This window comes from Nanorana parkeri, unplaced genomic scaffold (assembly GCF_000935625.1).
Source record: "Nanorana parkeri isolate BGI_ZX_2015 unplaced genomic scaffold, ASM93562v1 scaffold753, whole genome shotgun sequence".
NCBI classification, from domain to species: domain Eukaryota; kingdom Metazoa; phylum Chordata; class Amphibia; order Anura; family Dicroglossidae; genus Nanorana; species Nanorana parkeri.
This window is the reverse complement of record NW_017307021.1, coordinates 790,926-808,437: the sequence shown is the minus strand read 5'-3', so window position 1 is coordinate 808,437 and position 17,512 is coordinate 790,926. Positions and strand designations below refer to the sequence as shown.

The 17,512-nt window shown below is 42.5% G+C and overlaps 1 protein-coding gene across 1 annotated transcript in view; it reads right to left on the bottom strand.

The window, feature by feature from the left end:
* LOC108793501 (tolloid-like protein 2) overlaps positions 1–13,571 on the bottom strand; it is a gene marked incomplete at its 3' end in the record, with an annotated part of 42,654 nt that extends 29,083 nt beyond the window's left edge. The window contains exon 1 of the mRNA XM_018564456.1: positions 13,406–13,571. Coding sequence (XP_018419958.1) covers positions 13,406–13,571 — 166 coding nt within the window. The remainder of the gene's footprint in view (positions 1–13,405) is intronic.
* Positions 13,572–17,512: the final 3,941 nt, after the last annotated feature.

Below are 17,512 nucleotides of genomic sequence, written 5' to 3'. Positions count from 1 at the left end.
CTAAAAGTAAAAAATAAAAATATTTAATAAAAAAATGAATAAAAATAAATATAAAACATTTTAAAAGTTTATAAAAATATTGAAAAAAATTGAAAAAATAAAAATAAAAAACATTTTCGGTATCGGTTTCGGCCTGACATTTTTTTTTATTTCGGTTTCGTTTCGGTTTTAAAAATTCCATTTCGGTGCACCTCTATTAGTAATAACAAAATATCTGATAAATGTTTACTGGGACTATGTAAAAAGAGTGTCAGCGGCTATGGTGGTTCAGTAGCTTTACATACCTGCAGGATAATCAAGACTGCCTATCCGCTAAAATAAATTCTGTGCATCAGCAAGGTCTTATAAAAGTGAAATTGCACGGCAGGCAGGAGTTTCTAGATGTCAAATGCAGACAACTCATAAAGCTTACTTCCCTTCAAAACCAGACAACTAACACCACTATCAACTCAGAATTGGCAGAAACCACTGAGATGGAAGTGTTGCCATTAAAATGCTATTCCTCTTTAAGGATGTTAATGGATGTACGGTGATGCGCAATATGTATGTAACTCAATATTAATACTCTTATCTTTGCTATGTGTTAAAAGTTGAAAATTAAATACAATTTTATTGAAAAAAAAATGCTATTCCTTCAAGGTGGAAACAAAGCCAAATAACTTGCCTACACACAAAACTACGGTGAACAAATAGGATTTTTGTACTCACCGTAAAATCCTTTTCTCTGCATCCATTGAAGGACTATTGGCTATTTCACCTCCAGCAGAAGAGGCTAGGCATAAAAATTAAAAAAACACACCCCAAGAACAACAACTCAACCCCGGAGCAGCCCCTCCTGGTGGCCAAACCCCCAGTCTGCAACAATCCACTAAGTAGCAAGCAGTACACAGAACAATGGCAAACACCATACCCCCCACAACAGGATGGGTGCTGTGTCCTTCAATGAAAACAGAGAAAAGGATTTTATGGGGAGTACAAAAAAGCCTATGTTGAGGGACACAGCCATCAGAACAACTTGACCACTGGGATGTCTCAAAGCCATGTGAAACATAGGGTGGGCTCAGAAACAGTATCTAGGTCCTATCTCCTAGCCGCTCAGCAAAAAGCTGGGTGGGCTGTTCCAAAACGGGGTTTCGGCCACTGGCAGGGGCCGCCCCTGAGTTGGCTTGCATTATTTTTTGTATGCCTAGCATCCTACCCCTGCAGGCAGCGATCCAACCAATTGTCAAGTTATTCTGATGGCTGTGACCTTGAACTGAATGGAAGAAAAAAGCAACAAGTGTTTTTGACCGATGAGTCAAATTTTGAACTATTTGGCTGTAAACAGAAGCAGAATTTTAATTGAAAGGCTCGAGAAGATAATATGGATGAATGGAGGCAACAGTGAAGAATGGAGGAGGCTACAGGCTGCATTTTTGCACATGGAGTTGGTAATTTACTCAAAACTGATGGCATTCTCAAACAATGCCTTGACAAAATAGGCCTGCACAGCTCTGTAAAATTGCAATCTGCTGTGACCAAGTTACAATAAAAATGTAGTTCATGAAGATCTGCTGGTGGCAAAAGACATAGGGTAGTCACACCAAATATTGATTTATTTCTTTACTTTTACAGCACTTTCTAAAAAGTTTCTTGATTTAATACAAACTATTAATGGCTTTATTTTTTTTAAAGAATTTCGGCTTCACACACACACACACACACTGAGAACTTGCTTCAAGTGGTAGCGCATTAGGGAAACATAATTTCTTTTTAAGGGCTTCTTTGCCCACTTTTTTTGACTCAAACTGAAAAGTCCACACAGGTTTACCCTTGTAGGGGTTTTTAAACAAAGTACCCACAGGACTGGCAACGAAAACACAGATAAAGCTTCTTGGCTTCTACCTTCAGCGTTTTGCCTCTTTGACCCACTGGTCCTCTTTGTTTCCAAGACTAATCCCAACAGTTTCTCTCACAGTCACACAGGCTGGTCCTCACCACACCAGCTTGCCACACAGGCTGGTTCCAGGGTGGAGCCCTCCAGACCCCTGCACAGAGACCTCCTCTGTCTCCCAGGTGGGACCACTTACTTAGAAGGCTGGGGTATCTTATGGAGGCCCTAATGAGCCAGCTTTCTTCAGCTGGGCTTCTTACTTCTAAGCCTCCAGCACTTTCAACACTTCCCCCCTAGAGTAAGAACCTCAGCACTACACCTGAAACTGGGCCATACAAATCTGCCATCCTGGCTATACCCAGGCATCACCATCTGCCTGCTGCCACAATATATACACATATTATGAATAGGACATGAAATGGTCTAGTATGCTGAATTTCTTTCACTTCAGCAAATGTGAACAATGTTTTAATATTATCTGAATACATATCAAGACAAATTTTGCAACGATATTATCAATAAGCTTACTTTGGTCATGCAGCAATATTCTATTAATAATTTGTCCAAAGTAAAGAACAAAAAGACTTGGTAAATATTAGAAGGGTATAAGGGGAAGGGTAAGAGTTCAGAGCTCACATAGATATAGGCATGTTTCTAAAAACTGTTCATACTTGATAAACCTTTAAAATGCAGCATTACATTTATTTCCTAGGCTCAAACTATTACAAAATCAGTGCACATAAGCAGAGATTCAATGAAAACCAAAATAAGACCCTTAAATATAAAGTAGTTCAAGCTATATTCAGACTTCACCTTTGCATGTGAAATTTTATCTCTGCCCCACCACTGCTCCTCCCAATCATGCCCATTGGCCCTTTACTGTGATGGACAACCTCCCTGACCAAAACGCAGACCCATTACCAATTTGAATGGAAAGGCCATTATGATTGCATAATAAAAGACTCAATGAACTTTTTCACCCGTTTTGTCTCATACCCATTCAATATATGTTTACAAACATGAAAAGCAGCCTGCAACAGTACAATTTACAGTTGTCATTGGAACAATAGTACAGTCCAAACTTCAAATGGGAGACAGCTGTTCCACTGACAATTTTTCTTCCATACATTTTTTATTAATTTTCAAAATACACAAAACATCGTCAGGATTCATACAAGCGCTAACCGACACAGCGGCGGCTCCTTTTTCATAACTAAAGTATGGGATACACAATACATAGTTAATAAACTCTGGTAGGAAACATACAGTACAGCATATAGCTGGATTAAGGTTCAGACCATGGCTTAGAATTCCCCACCACACTGAGACTCAAGGATTCCGTTGCAAACCAGGAACCTAAAAACAGTGGGGGAAACTCTGGGAATAAAAAAAAAAAAAATCAATCCTACTTCATCCTTGCCCTGGTACAGGTGACGCAAGTCCCCAAAAAACGGGTATATTCAAAGTCCTAAAATGTCTATGGCTACGTGAGGGAAACTAGAAGGAGAAAGTAAGAGCAAGCAGGAAAGGAAACAGCAAAGTAAAAGGAGAGAAGAAAAGAAATTGAAGCCAAGATGCCATGCGAGGAACTCCGAAGAAAAATAAAATAAAATGTATGCCATCCATATACCCACTGTGAGGTAGGGCTAAGGGGACACTAATGCTGGGTCAAAATGTTGGGGGCCTGCATAAGAGCTCCACGAGCTCCAGATCCGCTAAAACTTCTTAGAAGCATCAGCAGCAATAGCAGTCAGCTTAACTTCCAGAAAACTCAGGGCAGGAGACCTCCACGATCGGGCTATAGTTTGTTTCTTCACCACAAACATATGGGTGACCAATACTTGTCGCTTCATCACGTGCAGTATCGGTTTGTGCAACAATGCTTCTCAAGGAATTTCCTTGAGCTCACACCCCACAACCTTGTTGACCAAAGCATAGGTATTTTCCAACCCCAGGATATTTCTAGAGGAAGAGGTAATGCCCTGCCAAAAATCGCAAACCAATCCTCCTCCGTGGCGGTTGTTCCAATTTCTTCTGCCCATATAGCCTGATATAGCGTCTCTCCTCTAGAAAAAAGTTGGACAGGGATTGTTGTATCAAGGTAATCAGGCCTGGGGATCTCTGCGACGTCGCTGTTCAAAAAGAGTAAGAGAATAGAGAGGGGGATGAGAGTGAAGTAAGGAGAGCACATAAGTACGTAGTTATAGGGATAGAAAAATTTCAAAATGCAGTAAATTGTGGGACTCTTTAAGCTGGGCGAATGAGCAAACTCTCCCATCAGTGAGAAGGGAGTAGACAGAGACCTGTCTTTGTCCAACCCGAGAACCCTCTGGATCATCCATACCAGGAGGAAATAATGGGCATCGCAGTAAAGATAGAATAGGGAGATGAGGAGAAAGCAGGTGACCGGAATATTTAGCCGAGTCCCAAATCTTTAGGGTATGGGAAATGATTGGGCTTAAACCCGAGGGGCAGTTGGAGGGGGGAGCCAGAGAAGGTTGAACACCATTACAGGATGATAAGTCTACTACATCCAGGAGGACCCACAAAATTTGCTCAAGTTGTGAACACACATGCCCCCTTGCAGCTTCGAGCTCAAGAGAACCTTTTCAGCAACTCTCAGACGAGAGGACCCCCATAAATAAATTGTAGGGCATCCCTCTGAAAAATTTAGAAGATGAAACCTGGCACTCTGACCGGCAGAACCGTGAAGACATACAACAATTTAGGTAAAAAGGTCATCTTTATTGCATTAAGTCTAACTATCCAGGAAATCCAGAAATTTTTACGGGAAGAAAGGAGTTGTTTAAGCTGACGAAGAAGCCCAGTGTAATTCGCTTGGTAAAAAGAGAGGTGTAGGATGAAACCAGGTTGATCCCCAAATAAGGGAGGGAAGGTGTCCAGGTAAAAAAGAAAAATTTTGTTGCAAATGTAACATAGTAGAAGAAGAAAGCTGCACATTCAATGCCAAAGATTTTGTGGTATTTACCCTCAGTCCTGAGATGTTGGCAAACAACTCCAATGTTTCCAACAGATTAGGCAAGGTAATGTGAAGGGACAATAGAATGTCGTCTGCAAATAGAGACCCACTGACAAAAAAAACAAAAAAAATGTTTTGGTTGTAGATAAGCTTTAACCACTTGAAGACCAGGTGTTTAGACCCCCTTCCTGGCCAGGCCATTTTTCAGCACTGCAGTACTTTGACTGACATTTATTCCGTCATGCAACGCTGTAGTGAAATTGATTTCATACTATTTTTTGGGGGCAGATAGAGCTTTCTTTTGGTGGTATTTAATCATCACTGCGAGTTTAATTTTTTTGCTATATTTAGGTAAAATTTTGAAAAAAAACTAAGGTTGCATTATGTTAGGAAACAATTATTATCCAATTATTTTGGTAAAATATAAAAGATGGTCACGTCTGGCAAATAGACACCAAATATGTCAAGCTTAAAAATTGCGCGCGCCTGCGAAATCGCAAAAAAACTACCATACCCAAAATTGACCATAGGCGACGCTTTAAAAGCTTTTACCGCTCATCAGTTTAGTGTTATCAGCGATTGATGGCCCTAAAATTATTGCTCTCACTGCGACATGTGCGGCGTAATGGGCGCAATTGTCGTTTTCGCAGGTATGCACACCTGCGTGTATGTATGGGTGGGGACTTTTTTTAAAAAAATTGTTTTTTTAAATTCTTTTTTATGTCTAACTTTAACTTTTGTTTTTGGAAACTTAAATTTTTTTCCCTATGTTTTTCTTTTTTTTCACTTAACTTTATTGCTATGAGATAAGAAACCCCCCTCGTAGCAAAATAAGGGACAGGTCCTCTTTATGCCCGGAAGCTTATACAAGTGATCCCTTGTATGTTAATGGGCATCGCTGCCTGTTTTTAAATGTCGCGTCTTTCCGGCCGCGAGGCAGTTAAAGCCCAAGTTGGAAAAAAAGGGAAACACATTTTTAATACTTCTATAGAAGCAGTGTTACATGCCCTTCACTGTGAAGAAGGGACCCTGTGCGGCCCTGAAACATTGGCAATTTTAACAGTTTGTCAAATGTGAATTATATGCAACAAACAATATTTTCTTTGCACTTTGGACTGTTGGTGACCTATCTTCACACAGCTAAAACCACTAGAACACTCCAAGAACTGCAATAAATAAAGTAACACTAAACACAGGAGTTAAATCTTAAAAATGCATTCAAGTACCTTAACTATTAACTGGGGATGCACCTCTACTAGTATTTGTGCCTATACAGAGTTTTTGGACGAGTACTCAAATGGTCTGATACTTACCTCCGATACAGGAACATCCAAGTGTCGAGGGAGCATGGAGCCTGCTTCTTTCCCAATCATGAAGCTGGGCGGTGGGTTATGACCCGCCATCAGCAGTGCAGACACTCCATTTAAGCTTTAGTCCAACAACTTTGGCAAGGCTGAGATGGTGTGATCAGTCTGCTGCAGGCAAGAAGAAGCAGTTCTTCGGTCTCTTCTCATACCACAATTCTGTAGCAAGTCGCAAGATGAGAGGTTGTTTTGTGCCAGACATTTGTGAATATGGCCAAGAATTGCAAAGTCACCAGGAGTTCCATGATTGTGTTTTCTCTATACCAGCTTCCCAAGGAGTAGGTTCTGACCCTACATAATACCTGAACATGGAGGTCTCTGTTCTTCAAAGAAAACGGAGACATTGTCAGGGGTAGTATTGTGACCTCTGAGAGGTAATACATACCTGTAGGTGTTACACATTACGGAAAATATATCCATGAATAAAATATGCAACACATAAAAGCTTGATCAAAAAGGTAAATGAAAAAAAAAGCAGTTGGGTACTAAAGCAGGGGTAGGCAAATATGTAATTCAGGAGGCAGGCTGTCCAATTCAACAGCCAGCAGGATATTTATTTTTTTGTTAGGAGTCAGCTCCATTGACAACTAGAGACCTCAGAAATTAGGTGCCAGCTGTTATTTTTTTAAGAGCATTGGCTACCTGACTCCTGGGATTTGTCCAGCCCTGTGCTAAAGGCAGCAGCCCACACATCAAATTTCATTTAAAGTGACACTAAACTCAAAAGTTAAATCTTAATATTCAAGAACCTGAACGATTAACAAAATTGTAGCTTATTTGTGCATCACTCGCTGCAGATCCTCAAATCATCTCTGAATTGGTGCCGACACTGTCCTTCCTTCTGGAGGGTGGCTACATTTGTTCCCCATGGTCCCTGTGTGTTGTAAAGTAGCCACCGCTCTAAGCTCACTCCTGTGATGGACTACAATCTCACATTTAGTTTACTAATTTGTATTGAAATTGTAGTCCATCACAGCCTGAAAAAAAAGCTAAAGCCACTTGAGCGCTCAGAGGTAACCCGGCACCATAGAAGCCAATCAGATTTTTATTGTTGAGAGTTTTGAACCTTCAAGCTCAAATGTGAATGGGGCTGAATACAGAAACTCAACATTCAGGCCAACAACATTTGTGACTCTATTTCCATACCATTTCACATTACAATCCAGCAATTAGTCAGTTACCTCACATGCTCTTCAGAACTTCTGAAAGGCAATATTGGGTTCAGAACTTGCTGGACGCCGTTGATTTCCACCACAAGGAACATGCTACAAATCAAACTGTGATTAAAGGGTATCTACGGCCTAAAACTAAAGATGTATTTCTATACTGAATTCTCATAAGTTCCATTCCACCATATCCATCTAGGCATTTGTAAACTTGCTTAACCGCTTGAAGACCAGGTGTTTACACCCCCTTCCTGGCCAGACCATTTTTTTCAGTATTCAGCGCTGCAGTACTTTGACTGACATTTATTCCGTCATGCAACGCTGTACTGAAATGAATTTTATATAATTTTTTGGGGACAGATAGAGCTTTCTTTTGGTGGTATTTAATCACCACTGGAGGGGGGGGGTTTATTTTTTACTATAATTAGGAATAAATTACTGAAAATTTTGAAAAGAAAAAAAAAAAAGTTTTTTTTTACATTATGTTATAAAACATTTATTATTACCCAGTTTTTTGGTAAAATATAAAAGACGGGGTCACGTCGGGTAAATAGACACCAAACATGTCAAGCTTAAAAATTGAACGCACCCACGAAAATCGCAGATAACTACCATACCCAAAATTGGCCATAGGCGACACTTTAAAAGCTTTTACCGCTCATCAGTTTAGTGTCATCAGTGATTGATAGCCCTAGAATTATTGCTCTCATTGTGACGTTCGTGGAGATATGTAGCATGTGCGGGGTAATGGGCGCAATCGTTGTTTTTTCACATATGCGCCCCCGACGCATGTATGGGTGGGACTTTAAAAATAAAAATTGTTTTTTTTATGTGTAACTTGAAATGTTTTTTTTGGGGGGGGGACTTTAATTTTTTTTTTCTTCACTAAACTTTATTGATATCACATACGGGGGCTAATAAAAACCCCCTATGTGATAGCAAAATATGTGACAGGTCCTCTTTATGGAGACATCAGGGGTCTCCAAGACCCCTAATGTCACCTAGGACCCCCCAGAAGAAGCTGATGAAGCACAGATCTACTCCATCAGCTTCTGAAGCTGGAGAGTGACACAAGAATGCGGAAGTGATGTAATATACAACACTTCTGCATTCTTGCAGCGGAGAGGGGACCGGAGTGAGCTTGTGTACCGATCTCCATATGATTCCGTCTGGGTTTAAAGTTTTTGCATATATCTACTGCTTGTTAGCAGTAGATATATGCAAAAAAAACATGAGGGTTTAATAAATATGTCCATTGCATGTACTTCCTCAATGCACTGACACTATTTCACTCAGCCATGTAAATATACACTTTGTGTCATCTCTCATAGAGCCTGCCTTCTGAACTACAAGTCAACATCTAAACACTGTATCATCATCATTGCTTGCTGGAAGAAATGCATCATGGGATATGTAGTCTTAAGAAATCAGGATTACATTACATAAAAGCAGCATGGAAAGAACTATAAAGCACACTGAGACTCTAGGAAGCGGTCTAAAGCAATGGGCAGACATAAGGCAGCACTCACTACATAAAAAGGATTTTTTTTCAAGTCAGCTTTGATTGCACCATGAAAAACAACTCTAGTATGTATTCCTATTACAACGCTGATGTTATAACAGGATAATATGTAGTCCTTTAAATGGTACCCTATGCAAAGACAAGGATGCCGATAAGGATCAGTATAGCCATTTTACCTAAAAATCAGGAAAGTCTAAACCTAAAAGCTACAATTTAACAATCAGACTCTTATTTGGCACAATAAATGGATCACCCATGTGATGCCATGAGGTCACACTTCTTTGTCACTGTTTATGAAGGATGTTTGGAGGAAAACATAAAACCCAGACACACCTAAAAAAAAAAACCTGAAGTAGTTAATTATTGACAGATTAGGACCATTTATCTTTTGCCTGTTTACGTCAATTAGTACTTCGATTGTGTTTACCATCCATTATGAGGACAAAAAGAGAAGTTGTAGAGTTTACCCCATGCTGGAGAATGGAGATGGAGACCTTGCATTTTGTTCATCTTCTAATGCTAACTGTATACTAGTTCTTGATATAGTTATGTTGTCTTTTCAGAGACTAGGTCAGCCTGGAGACGCTTGCTTTGTAAAAGAGCAAGTTAAAAAAGAAGATTCAACATATCGTTCAACTTGTTTATAAATACATTGTTTATAAATACTAGGGATGCACCGATATCGGTATTTTGGTACCGAATACGAGTACCGATAATGTTTTTCCGGTACGTAATCATGATACCGGAAGTACTCGTGCTAGGCATCGGAGCATTTGGGCGAGTACGAGTACCTGCCCAAATACTCGGAATCTGCACCAATATGGATACTAGTATCGGTATCGGTGCATCCCTAATAAATACCTACTTAATAGCTAGAAGAGTAGAAATGAAAGTTTCCATTTAGGCCAGACACAGACTTGGGCGATCCTGGGACCGTGCGATCGGATGCAGTTGCACACAGCGGTTGCCGCCCGGCCCCACTGATTTCAATGGTGTTATATCCATGCGGTAATCGATGAAAAAAAAAGAAAGGTACATGTACCTTTTTCCGCGACAAAAACCGCATGTTTTTTTCAGCTGCAATTGCACGGGCAGAAACTAGGGTGCCATTAGAAAAGAATGGCACTGGCAGCGCTCTTAGTGGTGGTGTGCGATTCTGTGACCACACGGCCACCTTCGTGGTTTTGTGTACGATTGCGATTGTTCGTGTGAACCTGGCCCTAGGGCCCAGTGTATCAGCTATGCTGTCTTAATGTAACGTGCAGCATTTTGTGCATTAATGTTCATTGGGCAAGGCAGCCCATTCAAAATGCAATGAACCACAATGACCTGCAGAATTTTTTTTCCCCAACACACCACAACACATAGATGATTCACACCTCTGCATCGTGGTGCGTTAATACAAAGTTATATTGTTGTGCATTGGCTGGGTGCGTTAGGATGCCGTTAACAAAAAAAAGGCACCACAAAGCTCTGTACAAAACACAGTAACACTGTTGCCGCAACACACAGATGCGTATAGAATCTCGAGGGCCCATTCGCACTCTGCCATTCTTATGCATTGCATCACCGGGCTGCCAACGCACCAGAACAGACATAAAATTGTGCATGCAGCATTTTTTTTTTAAATTGTGGTTCAGTGCACCACAATGCTCGGTGCTGCATTACTGTGCGTTGTGATGTGCCAAGACCCACGTGCATTGCATGTGTGGGATGCCATTCAAAATAAAAATGGCATTGCAACATCCTAACACATGTACAATTGTTTAATGTGTAGCAGTAACATGTGCCTTAATGCAACAGGAAAGTGTGATTCTGCCCTTAAGGCCACATGCCTGCACATTAAAATGCACAGTTTTAGCATGCAGGCTGGTGCCTGTTGTGTGCTGGTAATGGTGGTGGGAGCGGTGCCTTTCGTGAAACAACCTTTAAAAAAAAAAAAACAACAACTTTATTGAAATGTCAAAGTGACATTTAATTCATGTCTACCTACTGCATTGTGGTGACTGGCGCTGTCATCAGGTGATCTCTGGTGCATGGTCTGCATTTTTCCTCAATGCACCGCACATCACAAAAGCATTGCGGTATGAACAGGGCAGACAGACAAAAATCATTTTCCATCTGCCCTTTGCCCTTACAGTGACTGGTATTGATCAGACGCAGGGAAAAAAAAAATGAATGACTCACAGCACATATTATGATTGTGCCCTAAAGGTTTTGGCATGCAATATTCACGTCTTAGAAAATCATAGACTTAAGCTGGCCATACATGCAGTGAATCACAGGCAATATCAACCAACTTTTGACTGTTAATATGACCAAAAGGGATTAAAAGAAGAAAAGCAACCTACAACTAATGCTTCTGATCAACCTCCAAACATTCTTCCAGTTTATGGACTGAAATACAATGCCTGGCCAAAAATTGAAAAAGTCACCACCTAGATTTCAGGCAGTGTTAAAAGGTGCCCACACACCTTACAATTATCTGCAGATTTTCTGTGGTCAGATGAAAAAAGTGCAACAGATTGGCCCAGATGGAGATTACTCCATCCACACAGTTTAGTGTAGATGGAGGAATCTGTTGCACCTTTTCCATCTGACCACAGAAAATCTGCAGATAAATTGTAGGGTGTATGGCCAGCTTTAGGCTGGGCACACACCTTACAACCATCGCAAGACTTTTGTCTTGCGATGGTTGTAAGGTAATTTTTTTAAAAAACGTACGATCTGCCTATCTTGGACAGGCAGATCGTACTTGCGATGATCGCAAGCCCGCCCCGCTGAGTCGCGGGTTTCTGACAACCGCAATGCCGAACGGGCAGTGTGCGCTTGCTTTTATCTTACGAACATTCTACACACCCACCGAAAATCATACGATTCTCGGCGGGTTTTCGAACATGTTGGTAAGATAAAAGTCGTGCGACCTTACAGTAGTAGAGGTCGCACGGCTTCCACACACCTTACAATAATCGTACGATCCGGGATTTCCCGCGATTATCGTACGATTATCGCAAGGTGTGTGGGCACCTTAATGATCTGGGGATGCTTCAGTTAGTCAGGTGTAGGTTCAGCAATGTTATCCCCCCTCCCCCCCCCCAAAAAAATGGTCAGCTGTATACCTGAATATACTGAATGACCACGTTTTTCCATCAATGGATTTTTTTCTTCCCTCATGGCATGGGCATATTCCAAAATGACAATGTCAGGAGCCATCAAATTGTGAAAGAGTAATTCAGGGAGCATGAGACATCATTTTCACATATGGATTGCTCACCACAGAGCCCAGACCTTAACCCCATTGAGAATCTTTGGGATGTAACACCATTGAGAATCTTTGGGATGTGCTGGAGAAAACTTTACTCAGTGGTCTCCCATCATCACTACAAGATGTATGCAACTCTGGATGGAAATAAATGTTGCGACATTGCATAAGCTGATCAAAACTATGCCATGGTGAATGCGTCCCGTAATCAAAGATAAAGGGTGTTCCAACAAAATATTGGAGTGTGTGACTTTTTTTTTGGCCAGGTAGTGTATATTCAGCGGATTGAGACAATAAGTGCGATCAACTAGACATCGATTGAAGACTGCAACCACCAAACGATCAGATAGTACATAGTCAGGAAATCTGACCGCTTTTTTATTTTATTTTCAGGAAACCTCAAACAACCTTTGATTGTTAATCTGATCAAAAGAAGAAAAGCAACCTACGACTAATGCGTCTGATTAATCTCTAAACATTCATCAAATGTATGGACTGAAATATATATATATATATATATCACATACATGCATACATACATACACAATCAATTAAGAGAATATGTGCGATCAACTAGAAATTGATTTAAAACTGGATCCCTCATTGAGCGATCTGATAAGTGATAGGATTTCCTATCCATGTGCTAATTTACAGGCAATCTTAACCAACTTTTGATCATTAATATGAACCAAGGTGATTAAAAGAAGAAAAGCAACATAAGATTAACTGCCAAACTTTCATCAATTGTATAAACTGAATTAGATTGAATGCTTTGAGAGAATAAGTGTCAACTAGAAATTGATTGAGAACTGGAACCCCCATCAAGCAATGGGATAGGTTGCGATGAGATTTCCTGATCACTGTTTCTTAACAATTCAAATTCTTCAGTTTCCCAGCAGATGATGAAAAATAGAGGAACATTCATCTGATTTCACTGGTGGACTGAGGTTGAAGGATTGGATTTCCACATGCATGGTCTCCTAATAGACATCAGCCTGTCATCTAGTATAATCCTACTACATATGCAAAGTGACCACATTGCTAGGTCTACCGCAAAAACCTGGATTCATTTCCTCTAGGAGCAGACCACACTTTGATAGGACTTAGTTGCCAGACAACCAGGGACAAGATTAATAAAGATGCAAAGTGTGCGCACACCCATTTGCATTTCAATGGCTATCTAGTATGAGCAAGAAGTTTCCCATGTCAGCGGATCGGGGCTGATCTCATCCACCTACCAGCCTTGCATGGATCCTTGTAGATCGGCTCCTCTGCGCTCTCCTCCATCAAGTATTCAAAGCCAAAATTGTTGGTGTGCCCCAGAGCCAGGCGGATCGCCCATAGGAAGATGAGCCCTGCTGATGTCAGTGCCCACACACTCCGCACATGGGACCCGCAGCTCATTGCTGCCCAGGAAAACTTTGCTGGCTCTTTGTGCTGCCGCTGGGCTACAGGTGCTGCCGCCGCTGACTTCTCCCGGCCGGGTTCGGTGTGCGGGGGGGATGGAGGAGGCAGGCGGTGTATAGGGGGTGCAGGAGGCGGTGTTGGGTGGGGGCGCGGTCCCGGAGGCGGTGTCAGGGGCTCGGTGCGCCGCACACTTATTACTGATGGGCTTCGTTATGTGTGTGATCAGAGCTCAGCCTGGTCCTGGGTTGGGACTGGCCGCTTCATCCAATCAGCACATGTCCGGCGATCGGGGCTCGTCCCTGCACTCTGCTGTCTGATCCGATCCCCTCTACACCCTGTGCTGTCTGATCCGATCCACTGTACCCCTCTACACCCTGCAGTGCACTGTCTGATCTCATATCCTGTACCCCTTAATACCCTGCACACTGTACTATCTGATCTCATATCCTGTACCCCTCTACACCCTGCACACTGTGCTGTCTTATCTGATCTCCTGTACCCCTCTACACCCTGTACTGTCTGATCCGATCCCCTGTACCCCTCTACACCCTGCACACTGTACTATCTGATCTCATATCCTGTACCCCTCAATACCCTGCACACTGTACTGTCTGATCTGATCTCATATCCTGTACCCCTCAATACCCTGCACACTGTACTATCTGATCTCATATCCTGTACCCCTCTACACCCTGCACACTGTGCTGTCTTATCTGATCTCCTGTACCCCTCTACACCCCGTACTGTCTGATCCGATCCCCTGTACCCCTCTACACCCTGCACACTGTACTATCTGATCTCATATCCTGTACCCCTCAATACCCTGCACACTGTACTGTCTGATCTGATCTCATATCCTGTACCCCTCAATACCCTGCACACTGTACTATCTGATCTCATATCCTGTACCCCTCTACACCCTGCACACTGTGCTGTCTTATCTGATCTCCTGTACCCCTGTACACCCTGTGCTGTTTGATCTGATCTCCTGTACCCCTCTACACCCTGTACTGTCTGATCCAATCCCCTGTACCCCTCTACACCCTGCACACTGTACTATCTGATCTCATATCCTGTACCCCTCAATACCCTGCACACTGTACTGTCTGATCTGATCTCATATCCTGTACCCCCCTACACCCTGCACACTGTGCTGTCTGATCCGATCTCCTGTACCCCTCTACACCCTGCACACTGTGCTGTCTGATCTGATCTCCTGTACCCCTCTACACCCTGTGCTGTCTGATCTCCTGTACCCCTCTACACCCTGCACTGTCTGATCTGATCCCCTTTACCCTTCTACACCCTGTGCTGTCTGATCCGTTCACCTGTACCCCTCTACACCCTGTGCTGTCTGATCTGATCTCCTCTACACCCTGCACTGTTTGATCCGATCCCCTTTACCCTTCTACACCCTGTGCTGTCTGATCCGATCCCCTGTACCCCTCTACACCCTGTGCTGTCTGATCCGATCCCCTGTACCCCTCTACACCCTGTGCTGTCTGATCCGATCCCCTGTACCCCTCTACACCCTGTGCTGTCTGATTCGATCCCCTCTACACCCTGTGCTGTCTGATCCGATCTCCTGTACCCCTCTACACCTTGTGCTGTCTGATCCGATCCCCTTAACCCCTCAATACCCTGCACACTGTCTGATCCAATACCGTGCACACTGTGCTGTCTGATCAGATCGGATCCCCTCGGTACACCACACACTGCACACTGTGCACACTGTGCTGTCTGATCAGATCGGATACCCCTCAATACACCACACACTGTGCTGTCTGCTCAGATCTGCTATGGACTGGATCCCGATACTCCTCAATACCCTACACTGGGTTGTCTACTCTTAATAGACACTGCTATGAACTGGACCCCCATACCCATCAGCCATCTACATACATCTCCTTTTAACAAAAAGAAACTGTTGAAATAACTTTTACCGCTCATCTTAATTTCCATGTATTTCTGTCTATTCTGCTTACATCCCTCGATCTTTCTTCACAGGGTTTCTTTGAGTGACCATTCCCCTTAACTTTACCAACTTGGGGTACCCTCCATTTCATTTGATTGACTGCGAGCCCATTGGTCCATTTAACTAACAGGTCCTACACGACGGAACTAGTTTGATGCCTCCTCCTACATAATTAGTGATGGGACTGCCCAGAAATTGGGCATGACCTTGTGGGGCTTCCCTGAAAGTAGTCATGATCTGAGCAGGACTGCCCAAAATGTGGCCTATCAATTGTGAGTCTTGAGCGGAATTGACATTGTGCCAGGGACTCAGACAAAGAAATTGGTAGGTATGCATACAGCTTATTGGATATAGGAGTGAGCATTGAGTTGAGAGATAAGTGTAGCGCACCACACACCGGTATAGCTTCTACCTAAATGTGGTGAAACTCCCAATATCCCGTGACACAGTAAGACAGATGATGGTAAATTATATGCAACTTTATTTAGTGGCTGCTGCATGGTGAAAATAAGAAATATGGTTAGAGCAAACAGAATATGGCATATGTAGTATTTCACACCTAGGACTGCTCTACATGGCAAAACATTTTCTGTAATAAGTAAATAGTAATAATAAGTAAATATTAATAACCAGAAGAGAAAGCAGACACCCCTTACATTGTTTGTCAGTGGAGGAATGCCCCTTTAAATTGGTGGTCACCAGAGATGTATCCCCTGTACATTGCTGGTAATTGAGAAAAGGGCCCACCTTCAATGGTCAGTGGGAAAACTGCCACTTACATTGGTGGTCAGTGGAAAGACTGTCCCTTACTTTGTTGGTGAGTGGGAAGAAAGGTTGATCTATGCATTCTTCCTTGGTACAAATTACATAGCACAGCTGATTGTGAGAGAATGGTTGGTTGAAGATATTGTCGGTGTTACAAAACCTCTTAGAACTGATGGCCATCTTAATGGGAACTATACATTCATTGCCCATAGACTGAATTTAAAGTAGTACTCCATGTGTTGGCCCAACACAGACCATCTTCTTTCCTGAACCAGCAAAATGCATTTAAATGATTTGTTTACCGGAAATTCAAGTATACTAAAGCAGGTCACATGATCTACCTAAATAGCCAGCAATTGAGCTGCAAGTTTGAAAATGACTTGCTAAACTATTGCAGATTTGCCAAACTTCACAATTTTGTTGCACAATTACAGCAAGTCTGCATTGCAAGTCTCCAGATCAACGTGCTTTACAAAAGTGCTGTACACTTGCAGAGCTCTTGCTAAGACCTGCAGGACTCTTGCTGTAGACAAGCAAATTTGCTACAAATTCAAAAAGTGTCAACTAGAACTTGTGCTGCAAGTCTACAACTTGCCAGGGAATGTGTGCAGCAAGCCAGAAAGAATTACAATTTAACCCTGCCACAAGTTTGTGGCAAGTTATCCTTGCTATCTGGGTATGGGTCCTTCCTCTTCACGTACGGTGGTTAGCAGTCCTTATTTCTGCAGCCTATTATTGAAGCATTAGCGCTGTTCCTTGATCCCAGGCCGACGGGATGATGCATCCCCAAGGAGCGTTCCTATAACAGCCTGTGCTCACAGAAAGTAGGTTGAGTGATGTTGGGTGTCATTCAACTCTGAAGAGGAGTGGTGCCGAACATCATAGCGGTGAGTCTGCTGGGGACAGTGCTGGAGAGGAGGTGAGTATTGCAATGACAGCAACATTTTTATGGATAATGGTCAGTGGAATTTTAAAGGATTTTAAAAAGCTGAAATTGGGGTTGTAAGTGAATTTGTGCATTGCGCATGCATAGCAAAGCAACAGGTTTATTTGAATAGAGACCTTTAATTTATACTAACCTTACTTTCACTTCTGTCACTGTTCCACCTCAGCAGTGAAAGTGGAGGAGTGGGCAGCGTCAGTGGCGTAACTACCGCCGGTGCAGGCAGTGCGGTGCCAGGGCCTCGGCCTGGGGGGG